This window comes from Schistocerca gregaria, chromosome 6 (assembly GCF_023897955.1).
Source record: "Schistocerca gregaria isolate iqSchGreg1 chromosome 6, iqSchGreg1.2, whole genome shotgun sequence".
Taxonomy (NCBI): Eukaryota; Metazoa; Arthropoda; class Insecta; order Orthoptera; family Acrididae; genus Schistocerca; species Schistocerca gregaria.
The window spans coordinates 489199593-489216713 of record NC_064925.1 but is presented as its reverse complement, the minus strand read 5'-3'; the positions used below and the strand labels follow the sequence as shown (position 1 = coordinate 489216713).

Below are 17121 nucleotides of genomic sequence, written 5' to 3'. Positions count from 1 at the left end.
TGCTCAAATAGTAGTATGTTCTCCAATTACAATACAATTTCTGGACAAAGTTTTGAAAAATTAATGTCATTAGGAGGATACTGGTGATATTTTGTAGTGCTAAATCACTTACTGCTTTTCGACAAAAGCAGTCAACGATGGACAGACTGTTTTTAATTTACCTGTCTCATTTAATATTTTGATTCAATGTATCTTGAAACTGAGGGAGTTAAATTTTTTTCCTACATTTATTACAGGAAATAGGTATAAAAAGCAAAAACTGGTTGTTTCAGAATTCTATAACAACCGATTTTTACAATCGGGCTAAACTGGTGTGGTTGTGAAAAAAGAAAAAAATTGATATAACGAACAACTGGTTGTTTCAGAAAATACCACCATCCCTATTTCATAATCATGGAAAAACTGAAGTTGTACTCTTCCTAATAAGAGGCTAAATGTGCCAAAACTAAAGAACAAACAAACATATTGGGTCCAGTTTATGTCCATTTATACAATGCTTACCCTGAAGTGGGTCAATAAAAGAAGTGCAAATGTTTAACGCCTGTAATATGACAAACATCAGACACGAAGGAGAGTGACTCAAAGTCTGGGGAAAGAAAACAAAACCACCAGGAGTTGCAGATTACAATTCTAGTATGGTGGAGAGTTTAATCTGTATCTAGCAATAGAGCTTTGTGACACCTGCACCACAGAAAAGAGGAACACTGGAGGAGGAAGGTCCTCTGATGAGAACCTTGGTAAGTTTTACTGGTTATAACTTTTCCAAAATTATTGACTATGTGTACTTACCAATACTCCAATGAGCACATGCACAATTTGCAAGTATGTATACAGAACACACTAAATACCACCAATGTTGTGCTATGTTTCAAGGCTTATCATACAAAGAAAAATAATTATCTGTAGAGGATGACACACGTACAATGAAATACATTAATATTTTTTCTAAAAATATATTCAACACTAAAAAATAATCTTTTAACTTTACCAAAGCTGGTCCAAAGCTGCCTGTAGTTAGTTTATTACTACAATTAAAAGCACAACTTACATTCACGAATGGTACAAAATTATACATAATCTAGTTCTGATGCATGCCTATTATTTAGATGCCAACAAAATGTGTTTTGTCATCCTTTATTATTTGGTTTTAGAGGTTGCCTAAGGAAACTGTTTGGATTTGTCTACTATAAATATAATGGTATTTGTCCAATGAATTTTCAGGTGCACTGTCTTTAAAGTTGTTTGCAGAAGAGTTATTGTGCTAGCACAAATAGGAACAGTTGGGCAGTTCAGATCCTACAGTGAATTTGATAAATTACAATAAAAACTAAAAATTTTAAGTTCCACTGCACAAAGAAATCTAGAATGGAGAGCAGCTATGAAGGCAGGTGCGTTGCACGAGAGAGAGAGACAGAGAGAGAGAGAGAGAGAGAGAGAGAGAGACAGAGAGAGAGAGAGAGAGAGAGAGAGAGAGAGGGGGGGGGGTAGGGGGGGAGGGGGCTGGAATACATTGCCACACTGCTGATTTCCTTATTTCCTTGTGTCAGTTCGTGCACTGAGACAGCTGACGGCACACTAGCATCAACATCGTTCCACAGTGAACTTTATGAATTGCATCCTTAGTAACACAAATCTTTACAGGCGTGCACACACAACCTTCCACATAGAATTAATTAATGTTCAACTCAATCTCAACATTCCCAATCATATAAAATATCGAAATACATAATTTCTCTACATTAAATTCTATTTGGCTGAAAAAGACAGAATCTGAAAGTAAAACAGCTGCAGGCACAGTCACACAAATAGTCATGACTAGCAGTAATTGGTACTTAGATATTTCACAGCAAGAAAACTGAGCCATCGTCTTCGCTGTCCAATGTAGATGAATCAGACTCAGCAACATTTATGAAAAATGTGTCCACAACCATGTCCTTGCCAATTTCCCTGTTGTATTCTTCATGTTGCAGTTTTTCTGCATGTCTTACACAAGCTGCCCCTGCAGATGTTGAGATGCTGTCTATTGCCTCATGTGTAAGTCTATCAACATCTTCAATTTTGAATATATTGTTCTTTTCCGCACTATATACTTTCACCTGAGCCCATACCAGCTCGACTGGGTTGCAATAGCAATGGTATGGGGATAATCTTAACAATACTGTGTCCATACGGCTTTGCAATTTTGCCTGTCTCATAAACTCCGTATGCAGGCTTCTGTTGACTGGCAAGAACCAGCAATTCTGCTCTGGTATGGTATGCAACGAGTTATGAGGTATTCCATTAGATGACAGCCATGCAATAATGTCTGCCTTTTTGGAGTTCGTATTTGGAGCTTTGTTCACTTGCACTGAGTGGATGCTTGCATTGTCCACAACTATAACTGAAGATGCAGGAATATGTGGCAATAATTATTGTGTAAACCACCTTTTGAAGATACTGTATATCATTTCAGAGTGGTAATCTTCAGAATTCTTATCTTTTGACGCCTTAAAAAAACAGCTTACCCTGGGGAATAAAGCCAGTATCTGCTGATCTGACATGAAGCACTACAATTCTGTTACCCTTACCAATAAGAACTTTTATCCACCATACCCACTGCTCATTTTCCAGCACATGGCCGTTGCGTGGTTCTGATTAACAAAAGTTTCATCTAAGTAATAAATTCGAGACGTGCCAGCTTCTCTGATCTCCTGCATTGTTCTCAAATACAGTCCTTGCAGCTACAATATTGCTTTGGTCCATTAATAATTTCCTACCATCGTTTGTTGACTGATACCTGAACCCCATGTCTTGCAGTATTCTCAACATGGTCCATTTGCTTCCATTAAAATTTTCAGCTTCTTTCATACGCAAAACTAGTTTCCCTGCTGTTGGATACTTGCCTTCAGCATATATGCTGAACACTATGCGCCGCAAAACGTTTTTCGCTAAATTGTCTAGCTCTCTCACTTCTTTTTTGGGGTTTGTTGCTTCCTGGTGATTTGAAAACAGCTAAGCTGCAGGCTTGCACAGAAGTCTTACCTTCTCTTGATATTCTCTGAATGGTCCTCAGACCATCACTATAGGCTTCAGCTCTCTGCTCCTGGCATTTGGAAATAGTGGGACTCCTGGTGTTTGGCAATGGCGCGACCCGCACTTTGTGCTGGCATGGATTCAGCGGAAGATTGTCTCTAAGTACACATGGAACACTATTGCTCTTGCCTGGTTGTGTAGCACTTGGCGTGATTGCTTACCATCACTCATAATGAACACTATGAAGGCAGTCAGCACTCAGCAAGGAACATTATGACCGAAATAAACAGTTAGAACTTCCGAACATAGCACGACCCGCACAGAACAAATACAAGAATGTCACTGGCACACAACTGGCTGTGAGTCACATGGTACACTTCCACATGCTTCTGCGCATCCGTCCCTGATTCATCTTTATAGCTGCTCTCCACTCTAAATTACAAGAAGTTAACCATTTCTGGCTTGCAAGAAATGATTTGAAAGTAATGCAACCCTTCAATTTACTACTACACAGAACAGAACATCCATGCCTTACTAACACTTTACAGAGACTACTCATTACACTCACTAAATCTCCCTGTTATTCTCAAGAATTTCATCTGCGCCGCTTTTTACTAGTGAGTAGAGGGATAAGTACAAAGAACATGGGAATATAATGAGAAGTGAAAAACTACAAGAAAATCCTTTACAATTGTACATCACTTATTTTTACTTGTTAGTCATTAATCTGAACACTTCTAGTAACGGGAGCATGTCACTTAATAAACAATGAGGATGATGTCACAAATGAGCTGCCAGACAGTGTTGGCTTGAATATCAGGTTTTTTTCCCCCCATATCCTCCTACCTGCTCATGAACAGTCAATGCAAAAAAAATAAAGCCATGCTGACACCCTCCTAGTTTTTGTAGTGTAAAATGATTATATTACACAGAATGACAACAGTACTTGAATGAATTTTCACTCTGCAGTGGATGCTGCACTAATTTGAAATTTCCTGCCAGACATATTGTGTGCCGGACTAGGACTGAACCTGCGACGAGAACTGAGGATGAAGCAATGCTGCAAGTTAAATGTGCTGGTAAAATTTATTGGGTTTTTTTCATTGTTGCTGAGCCATATCAACAAGATGCGACCAGTGAGACTGCAGTAAAAACATATTGTAAGGCTTTAATGAAGTCACAGCCACTTTCTAACCATGTGCATAGTTAAATTGTTCAAGATGGGGCCCAAATCTCAAGTGTTAACATAATGACAAAACATATAATTCACAAGAACACACCCACCTTCATCGTTTTTGTCAGGACAACTTGAAAACACTGTCAACTTACATTTCTTTACAGGTCTAATGACGTCACTGTCAACAGAATCAACCTCAGAACAATAAGAACTCTCATTCACAGTCATCTGGGACTTCATTCTCACTAGCAACATCTGAATAATCACGGTTAAAAACCTCCATAAGCATTTCAGATCCGTTCATTTTCTTCTGTTTTCTTGGTGGCCACTCGAAAACCAGTAGGAACTTCCAGGTGGAAATAGTAAGTATTTGAAAGATAAAAATACTATCGAAACTCTAAATTAGCAAAATGTACAAGAAGCAATCAAGTTTGATACATTGGCTACTGGTGTAAACATCTAAATAGATCCAGTAGTTAAAATACATCAAAGAAAATGGCACCTACAGACAACATGTAGAAAACACAACTTATCTCAAGATCTGTCCTCAACAGATGGCGAGCAAAACACAAGTGAACTCGAGATCTGTCCGCAATGTGATAATTTAAAAGGAATGCATCATTCTCACTGAACACTGGAGTAACTTATCTGCTGTTTACTAGTACTTCCTAATCTTTGTATGGAAAAGTATGTTCCACTCTGGACATTCCATTCTGAGTGTGCTTTCATAAGAACTATAAAGTGTGTGTGATAAGCCCTGGAAATAACTTGCAGCACAAAGCTTTTATAGTGTACTGATCCACGTCTCTGTCATAGCGAGTTATGCACCTATCTCATGGTACCTTACCGCCAAACAATGGTTCACGTGGGGCGGTCACAGATTTAGTAAAGTCAGTCTATATTTATAAAACAAACTTATTTTGATGATGCATGTATTTTCTAACTTTCACTTCCATCAAGAGGACGTAACAAGAATGTGTGGACACAGGTTACCAGGTCAGGCCAAAGTTCCATCAACTTTGGGAGAAAATGAGACTTAGAAAGGCTGGAGTGACTACACTTCCAACAATAAATTCTACACCTTAAATACATACATTTTTCTCTCTTGTCTGTTCTGTATGTAATACAAACACCTAATTTCTTATTCAAACTACTGTTCACAAAACATTGTTCACAGAGTAATTTCATGATTTCTAACAACAAAGGAATAATTACTTCCAACTTACAGAACATGTAGAGTTGAAATTTTCAAAGAGCAAATAGCTAGTAGTTTATAAAATAATCTACCTCAGTCAAATGCCCTTATCCTCCTTGTACCAGTAAACATCAATTTTCACTAAAATTCCCTGTTTCAAAAATATGTGGGAACCTAAATAAAGATGGTATTAAAGAAAAATACTTGGGTAATAACCCACGAAAGATGAGGAGTCCTCATATGGTTTACCCAGTACACATTCCACCACACAAATGATCTAAGCATGAACACCACACAAATGATCGAAGCATGAACACCACACAAATGATCGAAGCATGAAGTGACATATGAAAGCAAGAAAATCGAGGTTTCTTGTGTGACTTAAAATTTCATACTCCAACATAAAACTTCCCTTCACATGCCACTAAACATCATATAACCACTGTTTGACTATCCAGCTTTTCCATACCACTGGTAAAGGAGGTACTGTTAAACGTCACAAAATTTTTGTTGACTGCAACTCATTTGATGAAAATTTCTTTTCAGCAAGAGAGCCAGAAGAAATCACTTGGGGGTAAGTCTGGTTAACAGGATGGATACGGAACCAATTAAAAGCCCAATTCATGCACTTTTTGCCATTGTTGTCACTGATGTGAGGGATGATGCATTATCCTGCCGAAAAAGCACTTTTTTGGGTGCCAACCTCAGTCTCTTTTCAGGCACTGCAAGTTCCAAACGATCCAACAACAAAGCATAGTAGTTTCCAGTTATGGTTCTGCCTTTTTTTAAGTATCCTATGAGGATTATTGTTTGGGAAACCCCAAAAAGAGTGGTCACTAACTTACCAGCTGACAAAATGTCTTTTACCTTATTCAGTGCACTTTTACCAGCCTTTGTCTACTGATTGCTTTGATAACTTTGGTGTGATGGATCCATGTTTCATCCAAGTTGCAAATTGATGCAAAATGTCTCACACTTTGCAATTAAACATCACCACACACCATTCTGAAATGTTGTACTGGGCGCACATTCGGTCAACTGTGAGGAATCTCAGCACATAGCTTCTTCGTAGCGAATTCTCTGTGCTAGATATTATACACATGCTCAGCTGAGATGCATACAGTCTCAGAAATCTCACAAATTTTTGACAGTCTTGCGTTATTATATCAGGCATTTCGTTAACTGGACAGCAAGAGAGCACTTCATCTTTGGCACTTGTTCACCACATTTAAATTCATTAATTCAAAACTAAACGGTCTTCAACAATGGTGTGGAGTGCACACGAACTTCATCCAGTTCGGTTTTGATTCATGCAGAAATCCAAAACGTCAAATGAAAATGTTTAATGATGGCAAGAAATAAGGCTTTCTAAATTTTCAATTGCAGTTAACACACTGACCAATTCAGATGGTTGTCAACAATGAATTATATGCTGCACATTGTTGAAATTCTTTATATGATTCTTGCAATAATCAGGCTTACCACCAGGAAGGCACAACAAATACTCCATTCTTTCATTGAATTTATCAGACAGATGGAACCACCCTTGCCTAAGACACAAAGTGACAAAACCATGCAATTTGATATCCAATGTTCTTGGGGGCCACTGTAGCTTTTTAAAAAAACAGAATGATGATGAGAATACACAAAATATCAAAAACTCACAGGCAGAATTATTTGTATTTATGACATTTTTTCACAATCTCAAAGGCATTCAGAAAGCCAACGGAAATGTTACATCTCTGATGACCAAAATATTGGCAACAGTAACATTGGCCAAGATTTGTGATTCTGCAACTCGCTCACTGTGAGCCCAGCTGAGTCTGCTCAGTGGTCCAGCTTCTCCCAACACTGTGCTAATCTCAGAAGATCTTTGAGTGAGACGCTACATGCCAAAGGCTGTGCAGGCAGGAAACTTCAGATGATATTTCTGCAACTGAATGGAACTACTCTTAAGAGGAAGTATTGCAGCATACTTCTATAAGCAGGATTCTATCACTAGTGTTTATTTTCAACTTTGTATTTTTCTGCTAAACCAATTACTTTACTTCTTAATGAAATAAGCACATTACACAGCCCAAATACAGTGGAATAAAGCTGAATTTTAGATAAATGTGTTTAACAAAAGTTGTTATGTTTATAAATTCATACACATTTCAATTTTAGAGTATGTAATATACATAAAACTTTGGTTCATGATACTGTCAAACATATGGAGTTACGCACACTAAAATCGGTTAAACTCTAATACTGGCAGCAGTTGGCCAATTTTTATGCACCCACATCTTTCATAAAACACTGAATTAACTTTAGTGGCTTGTCTGTGCAGTCAAGAATATTGGTTGTGGGGTAGCCTTTTATAAAGTGTCTTGTGAATACCTCGACTGAATAAACATGTCGTTGTGCCAGGTGCTACAGTGCTACACTGTGCATCCATCAGCTGAAGATGCAAATAAGAACAGTATGATAAATAAATCGAAATCAGTCTTCAGTTGTGTTAAGTCTTGGAATCCCTTTGAGAAATACAATGAAACCCAGCATTTACGCTTTGAAAAGGAATTAAAACAATGGTGTAAAATGCGGGGAAATGTAAAATGTGGGAAATAACTTTTTAAGTGGTAACAATATTATGAGAAGGAAAGTTGCTACTCACCATATTGTGGAGATGCTGAGTCGCAGATAGGCACAGCAAAAAGACTCTCGCAAAGCTTTCGGCCATTAAGGCCTTCCTGAACACACACACACACACACACACACACACACACACACACACACACACACACACACACACTCTCTCTCTCTCTCTCTCTCTCTCTCTCACACTCTCACTGCAGTCGCTGCAGTCACTCGATCGCGCGTGCGACTGCAGTCTCGGGCAACTGAAACCACACTGCGAGCAGCAGCACCAGTGCATGAAGGGATTGGCGTCTGGGTGGGGGGTAAGGAGGAGGCTGGGGTGGGGAGGGGGAGGGATAGCATGGTGGGGGGTGGCAGGCAGTGAAGTGCTGCAGGTTAGACAGAGGGCAGGGGAGAGGTGGGGAGGGAAGTAGTGGGAAACAAGAGAAGTAAAAAGACTTGAGTGTGATGGTGGAATGACGACTGTGTGGTGCTAGAATGGGAACGTGGAAGGGGGAAGGGGCTGGATGGGTGAGGACAGTGACTAATGAAAGTTGAGGCCAGGAGGGTTACGGGAAAGTAGGATGTATTGCAGGGAAAGTTCCCACCTGTGCGTTTCAGAAAGTGCTGGTGTTGGTGGGAAGGATTGGTATGGCGCAGGCTTTGAAACAGTCATTGAAATTAAGGCTATCATGTTTGGTAGCGTGTTCGGCAACAGGGTGGTCCACTTTTTTCTTGGCCCAGTTTGTCAGTGGTCATTCATGCAAACGTGAATGGTGCATGACCATTGACAAACTGTGACCAAGAAACAAATAGACCACCTTGTTGCTGAACACACTGCCAAACATAATATCCTTCATTTCAATGACTGCTTCACAGCCTGTGCCATCTGGATCCTTCCCATCAACAACAGATTTTCTGAATTGTGCAGGTGGGAACTTTCCCTGCAATACATCCTACTGTCCTATAACCCGCCTGGCCTCAACCTTCATTAGTCAGTCCTCACCCATCCAGCCCATTCCCTGTTCCTATTCCAGCATGACACAGCAGTCATTGCACCACCACACCCAGTCTTTTTATTTCTCTCCTTTTCCACTACTTCCTCCCCCTCCCTCCATCCATCTGACTTTTGTCATTTCTCTGTTGATGTAGGTCTTAATAGGCGAAAGCTTTGATTGTGAGTGTCTTTTTGTTGTGCCTATCTGCAACTCAGCATCTCTGCTATATTGTGAGTAGCAAACTTTTCCTTCTCATAATATCGTCATATTCCATCCTGGATTTTCCATTTTTTTGATTTTTAAGCGGTAAAAATTATAAATAGAAACCCCATTACATTTTCGTAGTTTATGTATGATATGTACATATAGGAATCAAAATACTCATTATGGACTAGCTCATATCCAATAAAGGTTATCTTAATTTTGTAATATGTTTACCTGCTGATGTAATTGGAATTGGTAACTGTCTGGCAAGTAGAAACATTAGACTTAATTTTATTAATCACAATTCATGTTTTTCAAAATTCTGCAGTTGTCTCATTCATTTTTTAAGTAATGAAACATCACACGAGCAGTTAGCAAAATCCTTTCCGAGAATTTATTCTTATTGTCTAGCGCAAACACTGACATATATATATTTACACACACACACACACACACACACACACACACACACACACACACACACACACACACACACTGTTTACATGTGAAATATCTCCAGAAGTACTCCATGTGAAGGAGAAGTTGGCTGTGACAGGAGATAAACCACGGACAGCACTAACTTTTACTACTTCAAATCTATTGAACAGAGCACCCTGTTGTCAAGAAACTTAGCCACAATTAACACTACAAAGGACAAAGCCACACCAGCTTCATTTTATGTCAATTACATCAGTTTTTTCTCCACGAACATAGTTTCATAAAGGGTAAACTGCGGAAAATTATAATTACATTAATGCATAATCAGGTGTGAATTAACATTGTGAACATAAGAAATTTGATGGGAGTGCCAGAAAATGCTGTAAACAGCAGAAAAATATTAACTCCAGGAGTGTGAAAGCAGGATGATATTGTAATGATGAAATATTCCAATCACTGAAACCAATAAGCCACTGTTAACCATTTTCTTTATATATATTCTTGCTGTTATAAAAAAATGGAGTAGCACAAATAATACCTTCAACCATTCCAGTCCATCAATCTGATAACTGCGCAGCACACCACCTTCAAAGAGCGCTGGTTGTTTTTGAGAAACAGTTTTCCCATTATTTTCCTCATTTTTACAGGCATCTTCTGGAGATTTGTTAGACTCTTTGTTAACTTCACAATTTCTTTTTTTCCTTGCATTCTGTATTGCCTGTTAAACAAATACTTCCAATTAATGTTTTCATATATAATGAGGATGACAATCTTTTTCCTCTATTTTTTCAGCAGAAGTTCTATTAGTAGAAAGTATTATAGCTGGACTTCAGATAAATAACTCAAGTATTTCTAAACATCAAAGAACATTCTGTTTAGTGACACTGTTGTAACTGTGAGAATTAAGACTTATCAAGTACAAACCATTGCCGGGGCTGGCAGACAAGTACATACAGCGCAGTAACTATCTATTTCAGCCTATTCTGTCTGAAGATTACTTTAAATCAAATAAAACTTCATGGAAACACTCACAGAACATTCATCTTTGAGTCATCATTCACCAAAAATTAAGCTCTCCCATCAGCACAAAAACATTCTAAGGAAGACATACTGCCAGTCAAAAAACCAGTATTACTTTAGGGATTAGATATGCTGAGGACTTAAAAGTAGATTTTCTTGAGAATTTTTGAGAGTTGTGTCAAGTGCTTTAATATACTGATATCATTACTTTTGTTCTTTGGGGCCCACAATGCAAAATGTCTTTTAATGACATGATTATTTATGAATAATAGCCACAAATTGCTTCCAAATTTACATAAAGCCTACCACAACAGACTGTATTATCAACACACACTCATGTCATCCAGAAGCCCACAAACTCGCATTCTTCCACACAACACTGAACAGATTAATAAACTTACCACTAGATGATGAAGCAATCCAGAGAGAAATAAAAATCTTGGAATACATAGCCCAGCAAAATGATTATGACCCCAAAATTTTAACACAATTATACCACAATAAAATACAACATGAAGGGAGATATATATATATATATATATAAAAAGAACACTAAGCGCGCACACACACAACAAAAGATGAAAACAAAATAGGAATACTGATGACCATCCTTGAGGAAATAGAGATACATTCACATACATACAGCAACCCAACAAATTTACTAAACGAACAAACCAAAAGTAAATACAAAAAAGTAAATATAAAAAAGTAAATATAAAAAAGTAAATATAAAAAAGTAAATATAAAAAAGTAAATATAAAATTTTATTGACATTATAAATCGGTAAAATAGGTAAAATAATATCTGTGATAGTATCCATAGTGATAATGATAACATGTTCAGTGTAAAACAGAGATAGAACACCAACATAAATCATAGATAACAACAATTACGAAAAATCAAAAACGTAAAATAAAACTGAAACTAACCTTAGGCAAAAACATAATTAGAAACAAACCTGTTTGAAAAAGTAATCGTAAACAACTGAATTTCACCCATCATTTATTTACAACGGTAACTATGTAAACGTTTAACATCGCCGATCCACAGTCATCCAACTGTCAGAAAAGTAGCACATACAGAAAACAAGTAACATCTGATATACATCTCCACTCTACACCTCTGAGAAAATAATAATTCCAGCGACTGTACGTGTAAGGTAAAACACCTAATGATACATTATAAATTTTCAGATCATAGTTACAAAACCAGGGGAGACAGTGGCAGTCTTGCACTGATATTTTTGTAAATCCATATCTTTGCCATTTTTTGTTCAATCTCGTTGAAATTTTGCACACTTATGTATAGAGATCTAATATGATTTTTTTTTAATTCAGAATTTTTAATAACAATCTGATGCAGTGAGATGATTTTGAATTTTTTATTGCATTATTATTTAAAGGTACACTTTTTCATAATTTCGAGGATAATTTGGCAAATTTTTTTAATGGTAAAATAATCTACACTAATAGGTGCACAATTAAGTGCAGTAACTTTTTGGTAAATTAATGATATTATTTTCTGTGATATTTTGGATTCTAATATTTTTTACAAGCAAACTTTTCAATATATTATCAACCACAAAACTGTGTATAATATCTCGATTAAAATTTTGTTACACTTAAATATTACTTCAAAGTAAAAGAATAGGTGTGTCAAACTTCATTGCAATCGTTCCAGCAGTTTTCTGCTTTCAGGAACACATATACTTGTTCCTGAAAGCAGAAAACCTTAAGTTGCAGAAAAATCATTTTAAAGTTTGGGTGAAATGTAAAAATATCTATCATACCTTAGCTAAAACTGCCCATATCCATATTCCATTTCTTCCTCATCAACCTCTACAGCTCTTTCAGCTTCTCTGTTCCTTTGCCTAGCAATTTTTTTGTATGTTACGGACTGAAATCTCCGCCTTCACGATTCTTTGCTTATCTGCAGTATCTGTTCAGTAAAGACTCCAGGTGTAAAGCCCAACTTGCTGAGGATGTGAAGTCTTGCCACATTCCCATCATTAAACGCTGCTGCAGCTTCCAAAGCAGAAATCTTCACCACCAAATTGGAAACAAACACAGTCTTTGGACATCTTTTCCTAATAAGAGCATTGAAACTTTCATTTGTGTTCTGTGTTTTCCCATGCAGACATTTTTCTAGCAGTTCTGGTGAAGCTAGTGCTCTAAAAGTTTGTTTAATCGCCATTGAAAATTCATAAGGAAGGTTATTTTTATGAGTATAAGCTTCCCCAATTTCCTTACTTTTCAAAAATTTGCCCTATTCATTAGAACAGAGGCCATGCTGAGGTGTAGTGTCTGTCAACAAATAATGAAACCAAATGGCCCCTACTGCTTTCCTCATACTGTCCAAGCTTGTGAGGTTACTTCTAATTGCAGCACCGTAATAGACTTGTACGCAGTCAATTCTCTTCTTTGTTAGTCTGTTTTTATCTCCCAGTGGCTTCCCATCCTCTAGTAGTTTGCCTTTATTGTCTGCAACAAGTCTTCGGAGTCATCCACCCATCCTCTTCTGAATATGGCCTAAGCACTCCAGTTTCCCAATAGTGCAATCTTTTCCATAGGGCTGACTTTCAACTACATTCTTGAAAGCACTAGTCTCCACACCTAAATACTGTACGTATCTTACTCCATACTTTTGCAAAGAGCTATGGAAAATGAATTTCATACCTGCAGCTTCCATCCCACCACTGGAGCCTGCATAATTTCTGCTACAAACAGCTTGATGGGATTCTTGCCATTCTGTTTCTTTACCTGCATCAATATATTTAGACATCACCTCTAAGTCTAATACTTTTCCAGTGTTGACCCTAATGATTGTTGAAACTCCATGCAGTGAAGTATGCCCCCTCTTCATCCACTAACTGTCACAGGAAACACTTATATCGTTGCTATTAGTTGCTTCACAATTTTCTTGAATTGCCCCCAGGACTGTCATTTTCATGCTCTCTTCACTCACTTCTGCAACTGCATTGAGGAAAGCAGTATTCATTGCAGAATATTTTAGGGGAGGACCAGGCATGTTCATAATACCACAGAAAAGGTTTCCACCATCCCTTCCAATCCCTATACGTCTTAGTCCATAAGCAAATCTCATATTGGCTTCATAGATTCTATTACTGACCTTTGATGTCTGGAATGGTCTGTCAGCATCACAGTTTTGACACAAAATGTGCAATGTGCAAACCAAACCTTCTCTCTTTTCATCAACCAAATCCACATTTCCTCCACAAACAGAGCACTTGCAGGCTTTTGTAAGTGCTTCTTCCACCATTTCCAGATCCACAATTCTGAAACTTGTTATTTCTGTCATGATTTGTTTCTTCTGACACAATCCCTATCCCAAGTTTTATTTTAGATGCACTTGGAGACAAGCTAATGTTTGCATCTGCAGGCCCGACCCTAACCTCAATGTCAGTTTTTCGCTTTATATTGGAAATATGGGACTTACTATTTTTTTTAAATACTTTACCAGGCCTAGGCATTGTAAAAAGGGATCAACAAATTCAACCTTGCACAAAGAATGGCACAATAAATCAAGCGTCACTCTAATTCCACTGAACAGCACAGAACTTGTTTGCAACACTCCACAGCCTTCTACACCACACTGATTGAACCAGAAAATGGCTCCACAGCCTTCTTTACTACGCTGCTGTTATGTATATAAAAAAATTACAGCCTTCTAAAGCTATATTTTCTAGGTTCACAGGCCAAATTCTGCAATAAAATTTTTCCTCCATTTGGTACATTGAAAAGCGGGCTTGGTGCATTGCACTTCTTACGGTTTCAAATTATTTTTTTTTTTAGTTCGAATTTCAGGGAGAAAATTTGGGATAATAATCTCGATTATATTTACTATCATATCAAACAAGCAAATAAAAATAATTTGTAAATTTTTCATTATTTCCGCCACGGTCTCCCCTTAAGACCGTCTCTTATCTATGTATTTACAGAACACCTGACAATGGCAATTTGCCGAAACGGGCTCATTGTGAATGAGATAAAATATAAACAACTTACATAGCAGTGTATCTGGCTATTATTCATAAATAATACTGGTATCAGTTCTGAACTTTATGTACCATAAATATAAAAAATTACAAAAATTCGTCTACCATGTGGTATCCTTGTAAGTCAAAAGTGCTCTCTCCTGATACTGTGTCATTACACTGAACTGAAATGGATTGAAATTAATTAAGAAAAATAGTTGATACTTACATCTTTATCAATTACTGTAGAAATATCGTAATTGTCATTATATGGATATTTTCTCTTATTTGAAACTGGCTTTTTGATGTTTTGCACAGCAGGAGTCTCACTCTTTGGAAGCACATTACATTCATTTCTGTCGCGTAAAGCTCTATTAGAAAGTGGTGCTAGTTTTGAACTCTGAGTTTCTTGTGGACCAGCTGTGTCAATTTTCTTTTTTCTTTCCTTTCTGAAATAATTAGACATACACACACATAAGAAAACTAAGTTTGAATATCTTTTAGGGAATGCAGATTACTTCAGCAATCTCTTAAGTTAATTTTATATAAGATAACTCACATAACTGTGCCCTCTATCAACTATTCCATCTCCACAGCAGTCCACCCCGCTGGCATGTAACACACTAAGTTTGATATTTTTTGTACCATTTTTGCAGTCAAGGTGGCTGTGACATGCAAAAATTCCACTGCCATAGTACATAATGGCCACTGAAGCGCAAAAAGTGATTATGGTTACATGAGTGGTGGCACTCATCATTCCTGAACTGAGGTATCCCATGTTCACCGAATGTGCGCCAATCAAAATGCATAGCTTGCCTAAGGTGACTGCCATTTGGCACAATTCAAAGAGCAAATGCTCGAACACAATGAACACCACAACCACCCATGTTACAGCAGGGTAATTTGCACATCCCTCGAAATACATATTAGCTGAGTTTGCTGGGTAGCATCTTGAGGAATTACAATACAGCTTATCTTTAAGACTCAATTATGTAAATATGAAGTATCCTCATCCCACGCAACAACTTAAAAAAGAAATTTAAAAAAACAACAGTTCAGCAATTCATATTTTTAATTTGTACATCTATAACCAACAAACAGGTGTAGCATACAGACAATAGACAGCCAAAACTAGCCCCTTCCAAACCAACAAAGACCCCAGGCTATGTATCAATGCAACAAAGATTGAGTTTCAAACAAAATAACAATTTAAGGGCTGATTTCACATACATCACTGACTGGAGATCAATTGTGACCTTAGTTCAGAAATTTAACCCTGTTTAAGATCCATTATATTGGGTAACGCACTTGGAAATATCACTAAAATCAATTACTGCACTTTGACCATGCAGAGTCGATACACAGAATTTATTACTGAGGATATCATTTTCCAAAGATGGAGGAACGTAAGAAGAAAAAGGTGCAATTTTCAAACTTTTATTCACCTGAAAAATTTCTAAAAATCATATTGGGTCATTGAAACAACAATATGATGCAAAAAAAAAGAAAGTATGAGCAACAGAGAAAATGCATGAAAGGAAGTTGCTGTTTACTTAATGCAAAGAACACAAGACAAATCGTGACTGTGAAAGTCAGAAAATGTGTTATGACAATATTAGGAAAAGGACTATGAAGGCATCCGTTCGTGACAAGGTATAATTTTAAGATGCACTATACAATTTTTTAATTTCATTTTTATATGTAATCACACATGCTTTGTGAAGTTGGGCAAACCCAGAGCCAAGTTACCAGCATTGAAACATGTAAGACTGAGGGTTGCGGAATTCACAATTTATTCATTTCCAACTCCAATAATGACAATTCTTATTTTCATCACAAAATTACATGTGGCTGACTGTGGCCATTTTACTATGTTTTGGTAAATATTTAAAAACAAATTTCCTGCATATAATACAGTTTCTTTTTCTGATACAGATTTAAGTAATACTGAAAGTCACAGTTACTTAACAACAGTAAACACAAAATTGGTATTTGATTGTGTTACAGACATTTCTTAGACATGTACAAGATTTCTGACACTGCTGGCCATAAATCCCTATTGAGCAAACTAGCAGCACTAGGTATAAGAGGATCAACAATGAGGGATTTCAGTTTTGCTTGGGAAACAGGCGGCAAAAGATAGACATTCTTCATGTCTGCCGACAATCAGTTTTAGTAAAACAACTATCAGACAAGAAACACAAACATAGGTACATTCCTCAGGACAGTGTATTGAGTCCAATTCTGTTATATATAAAATAGAAAGAAACTTCCACATGGGAAAAATATATTAAAAACAAAGATTCCAAGACTTACCAAGCGGGAAAGCGCCGGCAGACAGGCACAATGAACAAAACACACAAACACACACACAGAATTACTAGCTTTCACAACCGATGGTTGCTTCTTCAGGAAGGAGAGGGAAAGACGAAAGGATGTGGGTTTTAAGGGAGAGGGTAAGGAGTCA

General features: G+C 37.2%; 1 protein-coding gene across 2 annotated transcripts in view; it reads right to left on the bottom strand.

The window, feature by feature from the left end:
• Positions 1 to 17121, bottom strand: part of LOC126278506 (lymphoid-specific helicase-like) — a 131906-nt gene that overhangs the window by 95169 nt on the left and 19616 nt on the right. For both annotated transcript variants that reach the window (XM_049978667.1, XM_049978665.1), the window contains exons 5-6: positions 14884 to 15103; positions 10179 to 10358 (exon numbers count right to left, since the gene is read on the bottom strand). In XM_049978667.1, the coding sequence (XP_049834624.1) occupies positions 10179 to 10358; positions 14884 to 15103 (400 nt within the window). The remainder of the gene's footprint in view (positions 1 to 10178; positions 10359 to 14883; positions 15104 to 17121) is intronic.